Source organism: Rhodamnia argentea, chromosome 8 (assembly GCF_020921035.1).
Source record: "Rhodamnia argentea isolate NSW1041297 chromosome 8, ASM2092103v1, whole genome shotgun sequence".
Taxonomy (NCBI): domain Eukaryota; kingdom Viridiplantae; phylum Streptophyta; class Magnoliopsida; order Myrtales; family Myrtaceae; genus Rhodamnia; species Rhodamnia argentea.
This window is the reverse complement of record NC_063157.1, coordinates 8,882,872-8,899,853: the sequence shown is the minus strand read 5'-3', so window position 1 is coordinate 8,899,853 and position 16,982 is coordinate 8,882,872. Positions and strand designations below refer to the sequence as shown.

The window sequence follows — 16,982 nt, the reverse complement described above, 5'->3', positions numbered from 1 at the left end:
GTAGATCGGTGCTGCAAAATCGACTAACAGAGCGATCGAGGGACAGAAGATTGAGTATCGTAAGAATCAATATAGTTCATGTCACTTCGCTATACAAATTGATTTGGTGAATCGGTTCGGATGTCCTCGGTAATTGTCGAAATTGGTTCCGAAGGAAAAACAAAAGAAAAAGGAAGTCAAAGAGGCAAGGCGACACCTACTTCATTTTCACGTAAATGTTCGCTTCTCTCTCTCTCTCTCGGGCTTGTCAATAGTAGTCGTAGAAGATTCCAAAGCTGTCTCCTTCTTTAGTGTCCTCCTCCTCTCCCTCTACCATTCATCTCTCTCTCTCTCTCTCTCTCTCACTGTAAGAGTGAAGGCCATGGTGAGCCTGTCGAGCCCATCCACACCCGACCCGTCCGCGGCGGCGAGGCGGGGCCGGAGCCACATCGCGGACACCATTTCCTCCTACGACGGCAACGTCATGCTCGCCGCCATCATCTCCCTCCTCCTCGTCATCCTCTTCGTCCTCCTCCTCCACTTCTACGCCAAGTGCTTCCTCTCGTCCTCCTCACCCCGCCGCCGAATCCTCCCTCCTCCTTCCTCCGCCGCCCTCTCCGCTCGCCTCCAGACGCTCACCCGCGACACTGCCCTCCTCTCGCCTAGCCCTGCGTCCAGGGGCCTCGACCCCTCCACCATCTCGTCCATCCCTCTCTTCGTCGCGCGGCCCGGTGGCGGGGGCGGGGGGAAAGACGAGGAGTGCGTCGTCTGCCTGGGCGGCTTCGAGGAAAACGACGTCGGCCGGAGGCTGCCGGAATGCGGGCACGGGTTCCACGTGGACTGCATCGACACGTGGCTCCGCTCCCGCGCGAGCTGCCCCGTCTGCAGAGAGCCAGTCGTCGCTAGCATGCGCGACGAGGCGAAGAACAAGAACAAGCTGGCGGTGGCAGAGGATGCAAATTCGGACGACTCTGCGCAAGAGAGCAGAGACCCAACGGTTCAAGAAGAGACGGATCCGAGCTCGACTGAGACTGTGATCGACATCCTCCCCGACGGCGGCGACGGCGACGCGGGCAGCCCGTCATCGCCGCCGCCGGCCCGAGCTCAGCAATCCACGACGAGCCTCGGGTGTTCGCTGAAGAGAATGCTGAGCAGGAGCAGAGCAGAAAGCAAGATTCACCCGTCGTCGGCATCGTCGCCGTCATCTGTCAACATCAACGAACCGGAATCAAACGCTTCATGTTAATGTCGTTGGTTCATCCACCAATCCGACAAAACGAGCCTTCCACGATCCGACCACACTTCCTTTGCTCGAGTTCTCTCGAGGCCGGATCAAGCTTTTAGTTTCCAACGGCACGTTCGTCTTCAGCCGGGTCGTTCAGGTTTGACTCCATAGCCATGGGAATCACATCAAGGTTACATTAGGTGAGCTTCTTGCATTAATCTAAGAGGAATCCGAAAAACCCACGACCCAAAAACCCATGATCATGAGGTCAGACCTAGACTGTAATCATTTTCAAAAAAAAAAAAAAAAAATCGAGTAAATTAAGGGTGCAGTTGGACCGAACCGGACCGAGCATCGTGTACAATTGCGTTTGTGGTGTAATTCGTATGATGAAAGTCAATTTTGTCTTTATCAATGTGGTCGATCGTTGGTACGTCTTCTCTCATGTGCTACTCTGATTATTGAGAAGGACAACAGCTCTGATAAAATTTGTACAATCTTTTATCTCACCCTTTTAAAAAAGAGAGAGAGAGAGAGGAAATTTTTGGTTGAATTCCAGGTTTTGGGGTCAATGTTTTGCTGACGGTCAAAGGGGAAAAAGGCGGGGGGGATGAAGATGGCGAATTGACGATGGCGTACATCTCTCCATTTATTTCTGCCTGCAAAACCCGATTCAATGCATCATCTTGCGGTACATGTCTGTTCTCATTTAGAGTTCAGGGCCAGGTCTAGGCTTTTTCAGGCGTTCCTCTAGACAAATGTGCCTTTGCTTACTCCTCTATGCTATTCTTTTCCGGGGTTCGAAGGTTGGAGTGAATGGTTGGGGGTTTGTGTTTCAAGCTTCTATCTGCCAAATACATACCCATGCCGCCACCACGTGACACTCGCATGATCTAATCAATCGGCTGTGGTGTGGTGAGCTCTTATGCGGACCCTTGTCCATCCAAGAATAGCTCTACTTCGTAAGCGCCGATATGGTCTCTTCTAAGCACAATAATTCGCTTAAAATCTAAAAAGCGACGGCACCCTCTCGGAGGCCTCCATGTCCTGTGGTGCCGTGCTCGACACTCTCCGACAAGGGACCGATACGCGATCAACACTCCAAACACGCTAGCGACGCGAGTCCATCATCCCAACATGCCATTTTGATACATAATTTAGAGGTCAAAATGTAAATTTATCAAGAATATATATACTTAAATCATATCCCTAGCAAAAAAAAAAAAAAAAAAAACTAATCGCAAATCCCAACGGGAAAAAAAGAAAAAACTCACCATATTGTGCGATTACAAAGTTATATGCTGTGACGCCTGCTACCTAGAGTGGCATCGACATGGTGACAACAATGATAGGGGTGAGCAGACGAGATCGAGTCGCAGTTTTTATCAATAGTTATGCTCTTATTATTTTAATGCTTTGGCTCTGTTTACTTTACGAAAAATAAATGATTATAAAAAATTATTATTTTTAAATAATCGCTTATATTGCTTAAAAAAATAAATCGATGAAGGATAATTTCATCATTCATAAATATATTTAAATATGAATTGTTGTTGATAGTGAAAACATTTTCCATGAATTAATTATTTCATGCAATATATGCGATCTTTTTGAAGAAATATTTTTTAAATTATGTATTTTTTCGCGTAACAAATAGAGTTTTTATATTATTATCAGGTCCGTATTTTATTTTATTTTTTTGGGGGTCAAATATCAGGTCCGTACTTATGTTGCTACTTATTGCAGCTTCCAGATACTTTCTTAATCTGGCTACTAAAATGTAATTTCAACAGCAGCTGTAAATTCAAAACACTGAAAGGAAAATTAAAAACGGAACGATTCAACGCGGTTCCAAACGGAATTGAACCGCCTAACATGCTATGTTTCGGCTCGATTTTCGGCACACCAAATGATTTGGTTTGGTTTCGCTTTGTGACAAACCATTACTAATGCTTGGTTGGATTCAATTCAACCTCTAAACGAATCGAAGCACACCGTGATCACTCACTTCTAAATAATGAGGCCAAACAATATGATAGCTCTTAGTCTTCGAAGGAAAGGGCCCGAACGTCAGACGGCGACGTCGATCCACAAGATTTTAGACGAGTGCCACCGCCGCCGTCCCAGTTTGAACCACACAAAAAAAAAAAAAAAAAGGAGGAAAGGAGGGCACTTTCTGCTAGGTCACATGCAATGGACCCTAAAGATTGGTGGCAAAACCCTATCATCTCCGTTTCATGGGGTGGGGACTTTTCAAGCGATTGAAAACGCGACAAAAATCACAAAGGCAGCAATAGTTTCGGGTCAGTACCAGCTCCTGTGCTCCCATGGAGACTTCAGTAACGGCCGGAGGTCCGATCTGACTGAAGCTCTGTCAACGTTGGCAACCCCTGGAAAAAAAAACAAAAGAAAGGAAAAAAGAGATGGTAAGATGGTCCCGGCGGGGCTCGAACCCGCGACCTTCGGCTCATAAGACCAACGCTCTAACCAACTGAGCTACGGGACCAATTGTGACTGCGTTTCCCAGTTCAATAATATATAAATGATCTTTTCCTTTCCTCCTTTTATTCCACCAACGTACCACACTGCGCTGTGGTCAAGAGCCCCGTTCCTCCAGCTTCTTGCTCTTGATTCTTCAACGGGCAATGGAGTGCCTACCCAGCAGGACACTGTGCGGTCCGCACTAAAAAGGATCTTCTTAATTCTCGAAGAATGAGGGAGCAATGAGATTGATCGAGACAGGGCTAAAGAGAGAGCCAAAACAGGATATTTCGTCTAAATTCCTATATAATCTCGGATGTTATTAGTCCCTCTTTTTATTTTTACACTGTTTCGGAAATCCGAGGATTCGCTGGTCATCTCTCCCCGTGCCACTCGAGCGCTCTTTGTGTCAGCTCGTAGTGGTCCTCGAGGTCCTTCCACTGAAGTGACAACAGCAAGAGTGAAGAGGCTCGCTCGTGGATGTGCTCCAGCACGCCATGGAGGCCGCTCTTCTTCACCCCCGCGATGCACAAGTTTGTTGAGAGCTTCCTATTGGACACGACATTTCCTATAATCACTGATCGAAGCGATTGAAAACCCTAACACGACAAGTTTTTGCTCCCGCATTAACTGGACCATGAGTATGGTAGAGTACTTTCATAGGGGTAATGGGTCCCAGGCGGTCCAGTTCCCACCCATGAACAGAATTGGACAAATTTTTGCACCTGCTTTAACTGGATCATGAGTATGGTAGAGTATTTCATAGGGGTAATGGGTCCCAGGCGGTCCGATTCCCAACCAAGAACAGAACTCGATCAGAGGGGCCGGTTCCCAATTTTTAAATCTAATAAGTATTTAATCTATCATGCAGATGCCAATTTAGTTAGAGGCTTAATAAATTTGCCAATGTAGTTCCAAATCTTTCAGTGAAATTCCAATACAGTCATGCTCATCAATTTTTCATTGGAAATTACCGACATGATGGTCCGGTCATTGCCAGTCATCCAACGTGATGCACTGTCGCACTAGTGATTTTCGACAAAAGTTGGCTGGAAGGACTACATTTTCATAATTGAAAAGTTTACGATTAAATTGAGATCTGATTGGACCCGGATGAAAGTTGCACCACACATAAAAATCATCCCTAATTTTTATTTATTTTTCGACCGATTGCGAGTGTGGCTACTGGTAAGTGTCTGAAAATGGCTAATGTCTGTAAGATTGGCCCAATAAGCCCATCACCGTGGGCCTTTTGGGCCTCAATGTTTCTTTTCATCTCGGTTTACTTCACGACATGAATGGGCACAAGTAAATGGGGTTTGACTTCACGACATGAATCGGCACGTTTGAATTAACGCGTCAACAAAATAGTTTCTGTTTTTTTTTTTTTTTTTTTGTGCTCAAAATAATTGAAACTTTCATTAATCAAAGGTTCTTGAAAAAGGAAGCGCAACTTGCATCAAAACACAATAAGATCCCAAAGGGGTTGGGGGGGCTTAGAAAGCCGATTAGAAGGAAGAGACCCGAGCCTATGGGCTTTTGCGATCCAGTCCGTGCAGCGATTTGTATCCCGAGGAGCATGGACTACTTGAACCTCTTGTAATTGAGCTAGCATCCCATTGCAGTCTTCAAGCAAGTTCTTGATGGGCCACGGACTTTGGTCCACTTTGAGAAGGCCCTCCACGGTAGATAATGCAGTCAGACACAAAGTACACATGGGATAGATTTCTTCCATGTTGGTTTCTTTCGCTGGTTGAAAAACTCGTCTTTGTGCATGGCTAGGGCGTCGATCAGGGTGGATTGAGGGTGAACTTTTGAGTCCTTTGAAGGTGAGAGAATTGCAAGGCTTCCAGATCTGCCAAAGTAAGCCCGCGAACATCTCTTTCTGCGTAGTCCACGAGCGATCGGTGAGTACCTCTACCACCCATTTGTCGATTCTCGTGACAGTCCACTGTGAAGCATCAATGCTAATACTCGGGTCATCCGAGATGGCCTTGGTCCACTGGCACTGCGTGAAGAGTTGTTCTACTGTCTCCGGAGCTTGGCGACATACAGGGCAGCTAGGGTCCGGTGTGGCTTGCCTCTTGTAGAGGTTGTCTGTCGTGGGGAGTGCATTTTGGCACACACTCCATAGGGAAGAAGAGAATCTTGGGGCTGGTTTTTAACTTCCAGATACGAGGACCACAGGGTTCTGGAGGGGCTGATATGATGATGTAGCTTGCTCTGTTTTATGGTTTGCACTTGGTGTATGAATAGAGTTGTACCCACTTTTTACCGTATATATCCCATTCTTGTTTGTTGTCCACACCAACCTATCTCTTTTCGGATGAGTACACAGGGGAATGGTTAAGATTTCCTGCACGATATCTCCTTCGAATATCGAATTCAGCTTCTGGGTATCCCGTTACCTTTTCTCCTGGTCAATAAAATCAGCCACCCTTAGAGGTTCATCTCGGTCAGCTGGGCCATAAATTGGATCAATTGACAACCACTTATCTTCGTTAACTCTGATGCTTTTCCCGACTCCAACGACTCATTTAACTTTCTCACTAACCACCTCTCTCCCGACTAGTAAGCTTTGCCATCCCTGGGAGGGCCTAGAACCTTTTTTGACCTTCCAAAAGTCTCCTTCGGGAAAATATAATCCTTTCAACATTTTGACTCCAAAGGGCTGACAGTGATTGCGTTAATCTCCAGGCTTGCTTTCCTAGCATGGCTTTATTAAAGGAGATGAGGTCTTTGAAGCCCAGACCTCCACTGTCTTTCCTGGTTTTCAAAATGTCCCATCTTTTCCAGTGTATCCTAGCATTGGAACCATTTCGTTTCCACCAAGACGAAGCAATCTTTCTTTCAATTGCTTTGCAAATTGATAGTGGGATCTTGAAAATAGACATGGCATATCGGGGTAAGGCTTGAACTATTGTTTTGATGAGGATCTCCTTGCCGGCTTTTGACAACGACTTTTCTTTCCATTCTTCTAACTTCCTATCAATTCTCGCTACGATCCATGCAAACAAAATAGTTTCTGTTTTAATACACACGATTGGACACATTTTTCCTATTTTTTGGTCTGGTCTCCCTCCTCACGCTTCCTCCACCCAACTCCCCCCAAAGGTGGAGATTGAACCCCCACCTCCCTCTTCCTAAGTGAGAAGAGTGATCAACTGAGGCAAATCCCCAATGGTTGATCGGACACATTTAATTGCTACCATTACTGGAGAAATCTGAAGACCAAGTGAAATTTTCTTCGATAGTCAATGTTATTTTCGCCCTCCAAATTAGCATTTTCGCCAACTCAATTAACTGAGCAAGTACCAAAGAACTTCTTTAAAAAGTAGTTGGACTATTTCAAAAGAAGAAGAAGAAGAAGAAGAAATGGTTTTGAATTTCTAGTAAAAGCACATTAATCACAATGGCACTAGTCCTTTTCCAATAACCCCACATTGCATAAACAGGAAAAATTTAATTCAATTTGAAATTTATATAGGAGGGAAAAAGGTGCGCGAAGTATGAGTTGACGAGCGTGGTACCACGTATAATCCCGTTAGGTAGAAAGCCAGGATTGATATTTTTAGTTAAATTGAGACCCAAAAGTTAAAAAGAAAAGAGTACGTAAATACCATGAAAAATCCAAACTAGTATACCTGTAATAAATTTATCTCAAATTATTTTTTTGACTATAAAAAATTTCAAACTAATATACCTGTGATAATTTACCCTAAATTTTTTTTTTACCATAATAAACTCTAAACTGGCACACATGTGACAAATTTATTCACAACTATTTTTTGACGATAAAAAATCTCAAATTGGCACACCTATGATAAGTTTACCCCAAACTAAATTTTTTTATCACTAAAAATTTCAAATTGGTAAGCATGTGATAGATGTACCATTCATTAGTTTTCATTAAATCTGGTTAATATCACGAAAAATTTCAAACTAATATATTTGTGACAAACAGATGATAAAAATCCTAAACTAACACAATCGTCAACTGTCACGTGTCATTCAACTCAATAATTTGATGGTAAAATTTAACGAAAAACTAACGGAGGCTAAATTTGTCACAAATGTACCAGTTTAAGGTAAATTACATTTTTGACAAATTTGTTGTAAGTATACTAGTTTAAGGTTTTTAGTGATAAAAAAAATAAGCTGAAGTAAATTTGTCATAGGTTTTATGATTTAAAAAATAGTTTGTGGTAATTTTATCGCAAGTGTATTGTTTGATGTTTTTTGTGATATTAACTCAAAAGAAAATAAGACCACAGGGAGCTTACCGGTAATAAATGACATCTTCTGGGGTCGAATGCGAGAATCCCGAAAGCACAGGGGGGTGGAAATGTAATTTTACCAAGAAAACAGAGTTTCAGAAGAAGCACGAGGGAGCGTGCAGCTTTTAAATAGCAACCAACCAACCGCCAAACACTTTAAACGACAGCGGAGACGTCCCTGTCGAGCGTCTCCTCTTGCTTACTCTTTCTCCGAAAAGCACCAGGTTTCAACTAACTTGTCAATCCGACCTTCTTCAAGTTTCCTCTTTATCTTCCTCACCACATTCCCAAAATCCAGCACATGCTTGAGGACAAAGCTTGCCATCTTTGAGCAAGAGGCACATGGACTAGATTGGATTGAGGTCGTCGTACTTGGTTGATGGAACTCAATTGTTGCAACCACAGCTTGGAAACAAGGATATACGTAGCTGTGAAGTTGGGAGAACAGGAGGAGGAGCATGGCGGTCGCGAAGGACATGTCGAAAGAGGTTCCACCGGGGGACCCGGCCGGCCGACAGAGCGGGCTCGAGGCCCAGACCGGAGATCTAGGCGTTTCTCGAGCACATGAGGCAGTCGCCAAGGTCAGAGCAGAGGTCGATAAGCTGTCTGAGAAGGTTGGCATACTGCATTTTTGTCACTTTGTCAGACGACGCAATTTTTGGTTGCTTCTTTTTGTTGAGTTGGTTGATCATGTGACCGCAATACCATTGCAGGTTGCCTCGTTGGAGACGGACCTTCGCAGCGGAAGCTGGGTCGACGACAAGGAACTCGTTGCCTTGACAGAGATGCTCATGGTGCAGTTGCTCGAATTGGACGCGACCGAGGCTGATGGAGAAGCAAGAGTCGAAAGGAGAGTCGAGGTTGGTGTTATTGTTTAATCAGACATTAGAAATGCGTAACATTAGATTAGAAGACGAACATGAGAATTTTCGATTGGTGATCAATCTGAGACATAAACATGAAGATGTCTTTACCGAGATACCGGTATGATGGATGAATAATTTCAAGCTTTTTCATGATATAGACCATCTGAAACTCAATAAAGACCAAGTTCCGTTACTACTCAGTTAAGTTTAAAGAGAATGACGTCTAAGCTGCGGGTTGACGTTTTCATATGCGCAGGTATGTCGAGTCCAGAGCATTGTGGAAACACTTGACAGGCTAAAGGCGAGAAACTCCGACCCTTTGAGTGGAACCAGAAATGCTACAGCGGCCGACACCAAGAGCGAGCAGATCAAGTCACAAATCGGCGTCGTAAATGCCCAAGGCAGCTTGCAATCTTCTACAAGAATCACTCTGGACTGGGAATTGTTCGACTAAGTGACTGATCGGCCAGTATATATCTACGTGCCAAGTGAAAGAAAATCGAGCACAACATACCGGGGTTTAGATTATGCTTTTGGTCTCTAAAGTCGCTTCATCTTATCTTCCTCAAGTGGGGCCGAGTCGCTTCCCTTTCGTCTGTATTTTTTGTTCACATGCAAATCGAAGCGTCTTCCTTTTATTTCGGTTATTGAAATGCAGCTGAACGTATGGATTAATACATTTGCTTCTTCGCACTAGGAAGTCCTGGAGGGAATAATGGAATGACATTCCTGTTCGATATTATCATGAAAATTCTGACTGTAGCCCACCTTTCTTAGACGCTTCTATCTTCTTCTCTTGATTTGGACGACCCATTAGTCGGCGACTGAATGTTTGATAGATTAAACTGCTGGTGCTCGCTCGCTCGCTCGCATTTCGTGACTCAACCAACGAGCTAACTGAATTCATTTCACCGACATTATCGCTCTCCTTCGAGCCTAAGATCGATTCATTCCAACAAATGGAATTCCTAAAGGTCGGAGACTGATAATATGGAAATTCTGGGCAAGAGGGACAGCCATCAGGACACTATATTATGATAGCTGACAGTTCCTCATTACTTTTTTAGATGTTTTGTGGTTGCATGATACCTCAGCTGCTGCAGTTTCTAAGTGAAGCACTTGAAAACAAAGAAAGGACCATGTCGCAAGAACAAGAAATACATAGGAGAATCACTTACCAATTTATGAAAACATACTCATTGTAACCAATTTCGGAACAACGAAAAAGGGTGCAATTTCTTGATGTCTAGCAACCGCGACTGGCTGTTATGTGGCCATTCGAGGGCCAATCGAGAGCAAGAAGATACATACATAGATACAAAGAGATATTCTGAGGTAGAACACCATAAATTTCAGATAATAAATGGCAAAAACCTGCATATGCAAATTCGATACAGTCTTTGACCCAAAAAAAAAAAAAAAAATTCAATAGAGTCTGAACTATTAGGAACAATTTCCACTGGAAAATATCGAAGCACAAACATAATATTAACAATTGGCCGATGTACGACGACTCGAATGATAATGAAGACTAAGTGGTATGTCGGACAACAATGAAGCATACAATTGTAAAATCGGCCTACTTAATAGGATTCCATGCAGTACTTTGAATACAATTTTAGAGCCATAAGGACACCAGAAGTCTAAAAAGCTTTGTACGAAAGTTCACTTTAGTGCCAAATTAGAGAAGAAAAGATCACTTAAATGCCTCCGACGAGAAATTTCAGCCAAAAATATTACGGAACTTTTACCATGAAAGCTGTAAAATGAGTTGGCATTTTTTTATTTGTGTAAAACCAGTCCACATCGATGTCCTAAACGACATCACATGAGCCAACGTGGCTGGCTTGCCTAAAACGACGCCGTATGATTCCCAGGAGCAAAACGAGGTTGCATGTATCTTACCTTGAGGAAATCTAGATGGTAACCTGCTATGAATGAAGATCAATGAAGGATTCTAAGAATTTTGCAAAGATAACTCTTAGCAATGATGAAATCCAGCCGTAGAATCACTCGACAGAGGTTCTTGGCTAAGTCTGGATGTGGTGGATTCGAGAGGGATTGAATCTGAAACTAATGAGCCAACGACGACATATAGAGAGCTTCGCCGAAGGAGGAACAGCGAATAGACATGAGGTGACAGAGATGGCAGAAGACTCCAATCGACGGTCATTCACCTTCGGCAGACCTCGAATCGACAGAAATGGAGCTGCGGGTGAGAAAGAATCACTCGGATTCCAGATCTGATGAGCATTCGTACGTGCGCTTGTGGCTTGGGTCTCTGTATGTGAGAGGAAGAGTGCGTATCCGCATGCGCTGATCAAAGATGGTCGCCGGCGAGGGAAAGGGATTAGAGCTGCTGGAGTTAACGCTCCCGATGTACTAGAGGTTCAGTTCAATCGTTCGGGATTTGAAAACTACGTTGAATTGCCGATTAGGGTTTATATTTCAGGCAAAACTTGTAGACAACATCATTTAGGGTATAATATACTGACTCGACACACTTGCGAGCCACATCGGCCGGAGATATTAATAAACTATGGCCATATCGAATTTCCGGCGACCCAAATCAGAGTTGATACTTAAGTGATTTTAGTTTGAAAAAAGCGGCACTATAGAATTGGGAAGAATTGTCCAACTAGTCCTAAAATTATTGTACAAATGCCAGTTCATTAACAAACTTCCTAATTTTGCCAATTGAATTATAAATTTTTTCCCAAAATTCTAATTTATTCATTCCAGCTAACTTTCGTTGAATATCACCGATGAGGCGACATGTCATGTAGGACGGTTGGCGATGTTTCGACTGCCACATTAGCGATTTCTAGCGAAAGTTAATCGGAAGGATTACATTGGAACTCCGTGCAAAACTTTCGGACTAAATTGGTAAAATCGAAAAGCTTGACATTGATTTGATATCCGTACAACGGGTTTCCGACCGATTGGATAATTTTCCCGTAGAATCGCTAGGCACACAATAGGGGTGAGCATGGTTCCAAGGTAGAATCGATAACCTGGAACCGGAACTTGTAGGATCCGGTCCGGTTCTAGGTTCCAAGGTATGTAGAGTAGGTTCTAGGTTCCAAAAATTAAGGAACTTGTTTCAATGGGTAGGTTCTAAGTTCCACTACTTTGAACCTGGAACTTGAACCATAGATCCCGAAATAAATTTTTATATTTTTCTTGCTATATGTTTTTGCACGATCCTACAATATTCTATGCCGTCCGATAATGAGTGTATAATCTAGAGTCTAACAAATTTTTAGGTTTCGGGTTCCAAAAAATGATAAACGTGTTCCAATGAATTGGTTTCAAGTTCCAAAAAATGATAAACGTGTTCCAATGAATTGGTTTCAAGTTCTAAATGTAATCAGTACGAAACCTAAAACCACTCACCTCTACTTTCTCTTAGATATTGTAGCGTTCGCTCTTATTTTGCTTAACTAAAAATGAAAAAAAAAATAAAATAAAAGAAATTAATAGGTTCTCGGGTATCCACAAACCGACCCTAGAACCTATGATAGGGGAGGTTCTAGGTTTCAAGATATAACGGGTAGGTTCCAGGTTCCAAAAAATAAGGAACATGTTCCAATTGATAGGTTCTAGGTTCCAGGTGGAACTTGTAAGGAACCTGGAACCGCTCACCCTTAGCACACAAGACTTGAGCAAATGATTCATCTTGATTAAACATATAAATAAGCCATGGAGTTTGGAAGCTCCAAATCGTCTTGATTAAGCTCACATACTGAAAACTAAATCAAGCATAAGATGAAAAGACATAAGGGTTTCGCCTCTTTTAACAAGAGCTTATTTGACTCAAAGCATCTTAATCTCATAGCCTATATATAGGTCGGACGTCCCCGTTGGCCCATGTCCACGAATTGTGCATTTGCCATATTGCTCTTCAGGCGCTCTTGATAGTTTTGCCGTTGTTCCACATACAACCGCTTTAGCTTGTCCTTCTCTTTCATTAGTTGCACCCGTTCAACTGCATCGAATATCAGTCAATTAAATTCTTAATTTCTCTTTTAAAACGCGTGCACGCAAAGAGAGAGAAAGAACGAACCTTCTTTGGATTCGATCTCTCGAGAAAAGAAGCTAAGCTTTCGCTTTAGTTTGCCATTTTCGACTTGAAACGAGTAGCGTTGCTGTGCCAAATGGCACATCATCACGGAGGCCATTTGTACGTTGGCCTATTCAAACAAGAAAGTTCAAAATCATCAGGTGCTTGTCATCTTAATCACGTCGGATGCTAAATCTCAAGAGCACACTAAATGAAGTATAAATTGGAGGAAGAATTAAATTGATCACTAACTTCAAGAGACCGCACTGTCTGCTCCAGTTGCATTATGTGACAAGTTTGTTTGTTACGATAGGTTTGAGAATATTGTCTGCTTGCCAACGTCCTGTTAAAGACACAAACACAAAAGAAAGTTGAAAAAATAGTCATGACTTTAGATACGTAAGAATTGGAATCTAACATAAGGAAAAATCTAATATCTCTCCACCTTCTTTACCATATTTTTTTGGGTTTTTGTTTTTTTGCCCCAATTTTTCTCCAACACTTACAAATGAAATGTCTAGGTCATGAAAATGGGCATGGTCGTCCATGCCTATAATTTCGAAATGCCTTTAAAGTGTTATAACTTTATAAGCACCTCTTAAGCTTTCGAGGGTCAATGTTAGGGTTTGAAGAGCTTTGTCCTTTCATCCTCTGGCTCGTTGGTGGAGGCAATGGAGTCATCCCTGGGGCAATGGTTCTCTTGTTCTCGTTGTTGGAGTTGTTGAAGCTCTCCATTTATCACTTCAATGAAAAGATTGCCCTACAACACATGAACAACAAGTCAGCACAAGATCATTAAAGTCTTCAAAACCATTCTCTAAAAAGAGCAAAATAGATAATCAAACTAGTTAGCCAGAGGTGTTAGGATTTGCTCATTTACTCGCGCTGATTAAGAAAAATTAAGAAGAGAGCAATGCAAGAAGTGAGTATTTTAAGCGACTTTGGCCTCTCATTTATAGGAGAGACTAACGGGTCCATATTCCTTGCGTTTTTTCAACACGTACATGACTTATTGATGGTGTAATTTCATTTTTAGGAAAAAGGCTAAACCTTTCGGAAATCCCTAAAATAACCCAGCATGATGACGTTGAATTCTTGGTCACTTTCGTCTTTATACATGGCCAAAATTGGCTCGCATGCTGTCAAAATCAAAATCCTTTCAGTGACAAGCATATTAATAAAGGGGATTAGATGGCTCGCACCAAGAAGGGAAGTTTAGGAGATGTCACTTTTGGAAATATCCATGAGAAAACTTCCTCTTTTTCATTATATTAGGAGCCTTAAAAATGAGCCATCCTTATTAATTTCTTCTTTTGCAGTATGCAAAAAGGGAAATTACATGGAGCTCAATAGAGGGGTGGACTCGTGCATAGCTGGTGGACTTACAATTAGTGTTGGCACACAAAAAAAAAAAAACCAATTTTGGATATCATGGACAAGTAATAGACTTAGTCGATGAGAACAAAATTTTATGAAAAGTAGAAGTTATTGATAAAAAACAACAGCCAAAGTCTTAATGAATCGACAAAAACATGAGTTGACAATGTAGATGCAACCATCAAAGAAGTATCCATAAACGGAGTTGAATAAAGCAACCATCAAGATAGTGGAGTCGAATAAACCATCAAGGTAGTGGAGTCAATATAACCTTCGATGTGACTATTCTATAATTGTTTGTAACCTCTCTTGTAAGACTTGATACACTTTTTGAAAATTGTAGTGCTCAATGCTTTTTCATGACGAGTTTTAGAACTTTTGGTATACTTATTCCTTTTTAGAATGACCTATGCACCATCAATGTGAAAAAAGTTTACACAAACGGCCTAAGCCATCTTTGATTGGAAAATTGTAACTACACATTCTCTCCCACTCTCTCAAATCGATAATGTATAAAACTAGCGGTGTATGCTATAATTACTCTTTTGGAATTCTCCCTCTACCAACACTTTTCTTTTTCTTCCCATTCCCACTGCTTCTTTAAAGAAAATATGGAGATGGGTCTAGCATTACTTTGTTCGGGCATGTAGTATTATCGAGTTATGGTTGATTGATTTTACAATAATTTAATTTAGGGATAAGTATACTAGAAGTCCTAAAATTTATCGCAAAAGTGTAATTGAGTCCTAAAACTTTCAAAAAGTGTAATCAATTCCTAAAACTTGTCAAATTATTGTAATCAAGTCCTTCCGTTAACACCATCATTTGTCTAAAGATAATACTGATTTGACATTTTTAAATTAATTTCTCTTTTCTACATGACATTTTTTTATTATTTTCTTTTCCAAATGTTATTTAAATTAATTAAAAAAACCAATAAAATGAAAATATTTAAATTTAAAAAGCTAAGAAAAAAAAAATAGAAAAACAGAAAACAAGGAAGAGTAGCAAGTAGAGCCTTGCCAATGAGGCTTGGCCGCTGCCACCAATCATTGGAGGGACCGGCAAAGGTTGCCAGCCCTGGGTGAGGGTCGGCAAGCCATGCCCTCCTGGCTCGCCTAGATCCGGGTTGAGGAAACCCAGAGCTAGATTGGGGTGAGCCTCGTGCAAGCCTAGCGAGGGTTGCCGGCCCCTCCAAAGATGGCGACCGAGTCTCATTGGCGAGGCCTTGTCTGTTGCTCTTTCGTTTTTTTTTTTCTTTAGCTTTTCAAAATTAAATATTGGCCTTTTCTTGATTTTTTTAATCAATTTAAATAACATTTGGAAAAGAAAATAATAAAAAATGCCATGTAGGAGATAGAAATTAATTTAAAAATGTCACATCAGCATTTTCTGTTGACTTGTTGACAGTGCTAATTGAAAGACTTGATTGCTCCAATTTGACAAGTTTTAGGACTTGATTTCTCTTTTCTTAACAAGTTGTAAGACTTCTAATGCATTTATCTCTTTAATTTAATTAGTGTAATGCCAACAAGCATGTGTATCACGAAGACCCATAGGTAATTACTTTCTTCGTTTGTCTTTTCTGCTGTAGGTTAACTACTTACTAGAAAATGTCCGTGCCAATATCAACTTGCGGCTAATTAAAAATAAATTGAACAACAAACTTTGCATAGTAAAACATCTTATTAGTGAAAGAATAAATAATTTTTCAATTTTGACGAATTAATCCACGAGAATGATTTCGAGAAGAGACGACTGAAAGTATCATCCCTCGAATCCGATGTTAATTGTTGGAATTCATGTTCTTTCCATTTTCTGCAGACGCCAGTCGAAGCAAGTAGCAAGTATGGCACATTTTTGGGCAACCTAATTAAAGTTCAAACCCTAAAAGAGGAAACAATCTTAAAGATATTTCCCAAAATGACATCTCCTTTCCCTTTTTGGCTCAGCCTTCTGATCCTCATCAATAATCCTTTGTGTTGTGGATAATCCCAAGGCAAATATGGTCACCCAAATAATTTGATTTTTGACAGCATGACCCCAAATTTTGGCCATGCTATAATGACAAAAATGACCCAGAACCCATGCCTAATCACACTGGTGCCAGTTAGCTTACCCATTAGACTCTCCTATAAATAAGAGGCCGAACTCACTTTAGAAGTTCACTTTCTCTCATTCGTTTTCTCAATTAGAATGCGTAAAGAAACAACGTTCAATACCTTTGGCTCATTTGCTCGTTCTTTTCTTTTGCTCTATTTAGGGAATGATGTAGAGACGTTCATTTCTTTTGCGCTAACTTATTGTTCATTGTTACAGGGCGATCTTTTTATTTTTGAGTTGATTAATGGAGAGCTTCAACAACTCCAGCAAGAACAACAAGAGAACTATTGCTCTAGGGATGACTCCATTGCCCCCAACAAGCCAGAGAATGGAAGGACAAAGCTCTTCTCAACGCCCTAACATTCACCCTCAGAAGCTTAAGAGGTGCTCGTAAATGTGAAACCCTTTAAACGCGTTTCAAAATGTTAGACATGGACTACCATGCCCATTTTATTGACCTAGTCATTTCATTTGAAAGTGTTGGTCGGAGAAAAACAAAGAAATGGTAAAAATGGTGGAGAGAGATTCAATTTTTGGTACTCTTTATATTCTAATTCTTATGTATATGAAGTGGGGACTCCCTTTATGTTTTCTTCTGTGTTTGTGTCTTT

At 41.5% G+C, this 16,982-nt stretch overlaps 2 protein-coding genes and 1 non-coding gene across 3 annotated transcripts; 2 read left to right on the top strand and 1 right to left on the bottom strand.

Moving 5' to 3' along the window:
• The first annotated feature begins 241 nt into the window (after positions 1-241).
• LOC115736570 (RING-H2 finger protein ATL63) lies at positions 242-1,619 on the top strand. Its single transcript, XM_030668327.2, has one exon. It carries the CDS (start codon positions 362-364, stop codon positions 1,223-1,225), a length of 864 nt encoding a protein of 287 aa, XP_030524187.1. The 5' UTR covers positions 242-361; the 3' UTR covers positions 1,226-1,619.
• Positions 1,620-3,636: 2,017 nt separating this feature from the next.
• On the bottom strand, positions 3,637-3,710 carry TRNAI-UAU. Its single transcript has one exon. It is a non-coding gene; the product is annotated as a tRNA-Ile (tRNA).
• Positions 3,711-8,394: 4,684 nt separating this feature from the next.
• Positions 8,395-9,587, top strand: LOC115736571 (BAG family molecular chaperone regulator 4-like). Its single transcript, XM_030668328.1, has 3 exons — positions 8,395-8,576; positions 8,676-8,822; positions 9,085-9,587. The coding sequence occupies exons 1-3, from the start codon at positions 8,421-8,423 to the stop codon at positions 9,280-9,282; spliced, it is 501 nt and encodes a 166-aa protein (XP_030524188.1). The 5' UTR covers positions 8,395-8,420; the 3' UTR covers positions 9,283-9,587.
• Positions 9,588-16,982: the final 7,395 nt, after the last annotated feature.